Source organism: Triticum urartu, chromosome 3A (genome assembly GCF_056163025.1).
Source record: "Triticum urartu cultivar PI428250 chromosome 3A, HENAU_Tu73, whole genome shotgun sequence".
Classification (NCBI taxonomy): domain Eukaryota; kingdom Viridiplantae; phylum Streptophyta; class Magnoliopsida; order Poales; family Poaceae; genus Triticum; species Triticum urartu.
The window spans coordinates 104178125-104184500 of NC_141875.1; the positions used below are offsets into that span (position 1 = coordinate 104178125).

A 6376-nucleotide genomic window follows, 5' to 3' on the forward strand; every position below is an offset into this window, starting at 1 on the left:
GGATCTAACGACCCGCGCGCGACCGGCGGAAGACTCGGCGTGTCGGCTGGTTAGAATCGTTTTTCCTTTCTTGAAACATGTAAATTTGACTTTTGTGGCATCGCAGGATGTCTTCCCCTCTCCAAACAGACTGTTGACTTGGAAGCGGATCCAGATCGATCATTGGCATCGTGTACGCCGTCGCCGTGGATCCGTTGACATTCATGCGAAGCATATGCTTTGATGGTTCACGCGATGAAACAAGTCGAATGGTAGCAACATCGCAGGTGCATGCCAATGTCGGGGGGTACAATGGATGATTCCAAAAAACAGAGAGGTTTTATTCGTGGTACCATATAGCATTTCATCTCGATCGGGATTATTACAGGCGCACGCCGCAATCACTCACGCACAGCAGAAATGAATCCACATGTAGTACTCGATCCACAAACCATCATACATACACGAGCCGCACGACCTGCTCCGACCATGGCTACATCGCCTGCGCAGCACCAGCGCCAGAGGAAGGAGACGACGACGAGGTGGAGGTGGAGGAGGCGAGGCGCGGGCAGCGGTTGAAGCCGTACCAGACGTTGTTGGGGAGCGGGTCGCCGTAGCGGAAGGTGGAGGGCGCGCTGGGGGCGGTGGGCTCGTACACCCTCACCCACTCGGGCGTCCACCCGGTGCGGCCGGCGCGGCGGAGGTAGAGGTAGCAGGCGCCGTACCCGCAGGGCCCGCCGATCTTGAACGTGTCGGTGGCGCACCGGTCGAACGCGCCGGCGGCGCCGCCCAGCCGCGCCGCGTACACCTCGTCGCGGTACACGTCCCCGAACGCCAGGCTGATCGCGTCCGACGTGCGCGCCGGGGACGAGCAGCTCGTCTTGATCTGCACCGTGTACCAGCACGTCCGCGCGCCCACGCCTCGCCCCGAAGGCGACGAGGGGCTGCCGGTGGCCCGCGCGAGGCCGTCGTCGGCGGCGGCGCGCGGGAGCGGCCGGAGCGACGGGGCGGCGGAGATGAGGCTCAGGCAGGAGAGCAGGGCGAGGAGGAGGAGCCGCGACGGCGGCGCCGTCGCCATGGCGGGATCGGTCGTGGCGGCGACCGGCGAGGGCTGGAGTGGACTGGAGGGATCGTGGCTGGCTTGCCTAGTGGCGGTAAGGAAATTATTTATGTGTGTGGTTTGCGAGCCTGGTGTGATCTGATCTGTCGAGATTGAATACTGGGGGCCAGTGCAGGCTCCAGCTGGGTTGGTAGCTGGTGAGGACGAGGTGGCCGGCAGTGGGGCCGTACATTCGCTGCATCGTGTGATTATGCGATAGGTCCACGTGTCAAATGGAGGACATGATTCTGGCTCAGCGTGCTCCACGAGTATTGGCGTCCTTGTCCTCATTGAACACACGATAGGTGTTCTTTACAAAGCACCGGTGCCATCGTCTCCACGCTCCATTGATTTTGACACATAAGAGCATGACAAGTACTACATCTTTTGTTTCATCTGCGCCTTATTAGAGCATCTACAACTAGACCTCTCAAACCCGTTTCAAACGTCCGGACAGGCCGTCCGGTCATGATTTTTTGACCTAGCAGGCCTCTCAAACGTCCGGGCTGACCGGCACCCCTCATATCCAGCCCAAATATGGGGCGGATATGGGGGCGCCCGGGCATGCCCGTCACGTCGGATCCGACAACCGACCCCACCCCAAATTGCACTAAATCCCCCCTCCCCCCGAGCTGTCGGATCCATTTGCTCTCTCCTCTGTTCTTTCTCCTCCGCGTCGTCCGACTCGCAGCTCCGCCGCCAGCTCCGGAAGAGCGCTCCCGTCCTCGCCACGGGGGACGTTGTCGCCGGCCCGGACACCACCGTGGTATGTCCGGCAACTCTTCGGCTCCACCTTGCGCTTGATGTGTTCGACACATTGACCGACCGGAATTATGGTGATTTTTTTAGGTAAATGATGGATTCCGATGCTCCGTCGGACGAGGAGTACGGATCATCGGAGCTTGACCCATGAATCAAGATGAGTTCTTCGATTCGTCGAATTCGGATGAAGAAGTGGACATGATCATGCTCATGACCATGCAAAAGAAAATGGACCGGCAAGTGGACCATATTCTCAACTTCAAGGGCTTAATCAAAGGGAGAGGAGTGATCAACCGGGATAGAGTGTCCGGAGCAAAGTTACTAAACAATGACTACTTTGCTCCCACACCTGCTTTTCCGGATGATCCATGGTTTCATCGCCATTTTCACATGCGGAAACCATTGTTTTGCGCATTGTGGAGGGAGTGGAGGCACACGGCGACTACTTCAAGCTGAGAAAGGATTGATGCGGCCAACTCTCTTTCTCGCCCAAGCAGAAGTGCACGGCTGCTCTGAGGATCCTTGCACTTGGTACTGCTGCAGACGCCGTTGGTGAGATGGTCAGGATGGGGGAGAGCACGTGCCTCAAGACTACTGTCAAATTTGCCCGCGTCGTGGTTGAGGTGTTTGGATCATAGTATCTCATAGAACCAAATGTGCATGACACGGAGAAGTTGTTGGCTATTGGAGAGGCAAGGGGGTTTCCAGGAATGCTCGGATCAATTGATTGCATGCATTGGCAATGGAAAAACTGCCCCAAAGGTCTGCTGGGAATGTATCAAGGTCACACCAGAGAGGCTACCATCATACTAGAAGCGGTGGCATCACATGACTTATGGATTTGGCATGCTTTCTTTGGAATACCCGGTTCTCACAACGACATCAATGTGCTTCAACAATCTCCGGTGTCCAGTAGGCTTTGCAATGGGGAATCACCGCCGTGCAACTACACCATCAACGGTTGGGGCTACAACATGGGGTACTATCTTGCCGATGGTACCTATCCTCAATGGGCGGCATTTGTGAAGACCATATCCGAGCCGTGTGGCAATAAACAGATCCACTTTGCAATAATGCAGGAAGTGGCTAGGAAGGACGTGGAGAGGGCATTTGGTGTGCTTCAAGCTCGTTGGGGAATTGTGCGGAGCGCTGCAATGATGTAGGAATCGAAAACTTTGCGGCAGCTGATGACATGTTGTGTTATTCTGCACAATATGATTCTCGAGGATGAGGGTGATGGTGTAGCCCAAACCCATGATTTCGATGTTGGGAACGTAGCAATAATTTAAAGAAATTCCTACGTGCCACCAAGATCAATCTAGGAGATTCTAGCAACGAGAGAGAGGGAGTGCATCTTCATACCCTTGAAGATCGCTAAGCGGAAGCGTTGCAAGAACGCGGTTGGTGGAGTCGTCAACGCAGCGATTCAGATCGCGGTCGATTCCGATCTAAGCGCCGAACAACGGCGCCTCCGCGTTCAACACACATACAGCCCGGGGACCTCTCCTTCTTCTTGATCCAGCAAGGGGAGAGGAGAAGTTGAGGGAGAACTCCGACAGCACGACTTTGTGGTGGTGATGGAGCTCGTGGTTCTCCGGCAGGGCTTCGCCAAGCGCTGTGGAGGAGGAGGAGGTGTAGGAGAGGGGGAGGGCTGTGCCAGGGGAAGGGTGTGGCAGCCCTTCCACCCCCCCACTATTTATAGGGGAAGTGGAGAGGGGCCCGGCTCCCCCAGATCCCATCTACAGGGGAGGGGCGGCGGCCAAGGGGGGGAAACTTGCCCCCCAAGTCAGGTGGAGGTGCCCCCACCCCCTAGGGTTTCTAATCCTAGGTGCCTTGGGCCCCTTGGGGGGCGCACCATCCCACCATGGGGTGGTTCCCTCCCTTGTTCAGCCCACTAGGCCCACCGGGGCAGGTGGCCCCACCCGGTGGACCCCTGGACACCTTTCGGTGGTCCCGGTACAATACCGATAACCCCCGAAACCATTTCGGCGACTGAAACTGGACTTCCCATATATAAATCTTCACCTCCGGACCATTACGGAACTCCTCGTGACGTCCGGGATCTCATCTGGGACTCCGAACAACCTTCGGTAACTGTCGGTGTCAAAACCGGCGGATCTCGGGTAGGGGGTCCCGAACTGTGCGTCTAGGCGGATGGTAACAGGAGACAGGGGACACGATTTTTTACCCAGGTTTGGGACCTCTTGATGGAGGTAATACCCTACGTCCTGCTTGATTGTCCTTGATAATATGAGTAGTACAAGAGTTGATCTACACGAGATCGAAGAGGCTAAACCCTAGAAGCTAGCCTATGGTATGATTGTTGTTCTTGGTCCTACGGACTAAACCCTCCGGTTTATATAGACACCGTAGGGGGCTAGGGTTACACAGAGTCGGTTACAAGGAAGGAGATCTACATATCCGTATTACCAAGCTTGCCTTCCACGCCAAGGAGAGTCCTATCCGGACACGGGACGAAGTCTTCAATCTTGTATCTTCATAGTCCAACAGTCCGGCTAAAGGATATAATCCGGCTGTCCGGATAACCCCTAATCCAGGACTCCCTCAGTAGCCCCTGAACCAAGCTTGAATGACGATGAGTCCGGCGCGCAGATTGTCTTAGGCATTGCAAGGCGGGTTCCTCCTCCGAATACTTCATAGAAGATTTTGAACACGAGGATTGTGTCCGGCTCTACAAAACAAGTTCCACATACAACCATAGAGAGAATAATATTTCCACAAATCTAATCTGGCGATGCGTTTCGCAGTGCGACATCACACAACAGCCAGGTCACCATTCGAATCGTCTTTCACAACCAAACTCAGCGTGTTTCGCGAGGCGGTTTCCTTGGCACGTCTTGTCGAAGCAGAGATCGTGTCCCCTTATTACGGGATTCCCATCAATACGGACATGGGTAACCCAACCGCGCCATCAATTACAGCGCTTGGGGGATAAGAGAGTTTTACCAGGCTCGTGGGGGCGCATAGTTTTCGTCCGCCCTTATAAAGGGATAAGGGTTCACCTTTTTCTTCCCACGCCTTCTTCCTCCTTGCTCATCCATTCTCGCGCACTCGAGCTCCAGCGCCCAAGTCCACATCCTTCTCCTCAACTCTCTCAAAACATGTCCGGAGCGGGAGGCAAGTGGATGGTCTCCTCCGTCACGGAGGGAGACATCAAAAAGCTATGCGGGACTGTATACTTAGCCGCGGATATCGCGCACCGGCTGCCAGCCGCGGAGCAGATCGTCCCTACCCCGAAACCTTACAAAAGGGTGGTTTTCCTCACCCACTTCATCCGTTGACTGGGGTTTCCCCTCCATCCATTCGTCCGTGGCCTTATGTTCTATTATGGGCTGGACTTCCATGACCTGGCCCCGAATTTCATCCTCAACGTCTCGGCGTTCACCGTCGTGTGCGAGGTTTTCCTCCGCGTCCGGCCCCACTTCGGCCTGTGGCTGAAGACCTTCAATGTCAAACCGAAGGTAGTAGGCGGCCAACAAGCAGAATGCAGCGGAGCCATGGTGGGCAAAATGCCCAACGTAACATGGCTCAAGGGCTCCTACGTGGAGACCATAAAGGGGTGGCAATCGGACTAGTTCTACATCACCGAGCCACGCGACACCAACTGGGTGGCGGCCCCCGAGTTTCGATCCGGAATCCCCACTCGGCTTACTTCCTGGAAGGAGAAGGGCCTGTCCTGGGGCTCATCGGTGGAGCTGGACGGACTCCAGAAGTGTATTCGGAACATGATAGGCAAGAAACTCAAGCTTGTCAACATAGTCCAGGTCATGCTCTTCCGCCGGATCCTCCCGTGTCAACAACGGGCTTTCAACTTATGGGAGTTCGACCTGGCCCAGCACCAGACTCTACGCGAGTTCTTTGACACGACGCATAAGGACGTCTGGAAGGTGATGTTCAAGGGCGTCGAGGTCCCCCTTCCCTTACCGAGGACCGCGGTCTAAGCGTGACGCGCCCTGCGAATCCGGTAAGTTCTGTACATCTCATAGGGTATTTATTTTCCATAGTTTAACCATGTGCGGGATCTGAGCTCCCATGCCTTTGAAAGGACTGGGTGGAGACATCGGAGAAGATTGACTGCCCGGCCCCTCTGCCCGAAGACCCTGCAGACGCTCTCCTGACGGAGATGCGGACCCCGGCTCCTTATGAGGTGCCGGAGAAGAAGATCAAGAAGAAGGCCACGGGAACCCGAAAGAGTTCCCGGCGCCAGGTGGTATCAGACTCATTGTCCGATAACTCCGAGACGCACTCCTCCCGTGAAAACGAGGAGGAGGAAGATGAAGATTCTCCCCCTCCAGCCGGGGGAGACAAGAAAAGGAAGGCCGCCCCAACCGGGGATGTCGAAGGGTCCAAGAAGGGAAGGACTCTCCTTCCAGACTGTTCCACCACCGCCACCGACAGCGAAGACGAGTGGTTACTCAGGGCCAAGCCCATGGCGAAGTCGTAAGTATTCGGATACCAGAGTGACTCATAGCATACTTTTATTGCACTGCTTCTCCTAACGTCGAATATGATCAT

At 55.6% G+C, this 6376-nt stretch overlaps 1 protein-coding gene across 1 annotated transcript; it reads right to left on the reverse strand.

The window, feature by feature from the left end:
• Window positions 1-296: 296 nt before the first annotated feature.
• Window positions 297-1187, reverse strand: LOC125527046 (embryo-specific protein ATS3A-like). The gene has a single exon (XM_048691620.2). It carries the CDS (start codon window positions 1055-1057, stop codon window positions 473-475), a length of 585 nt encoding a protein of 194 aa, XP_048547577.1. The 5' UTR covers window positions 1058-1187; the 3' UTR covers window positions 297-472.
• Window positions 1188-6376: the final 5189 nt, after the last annotated feature.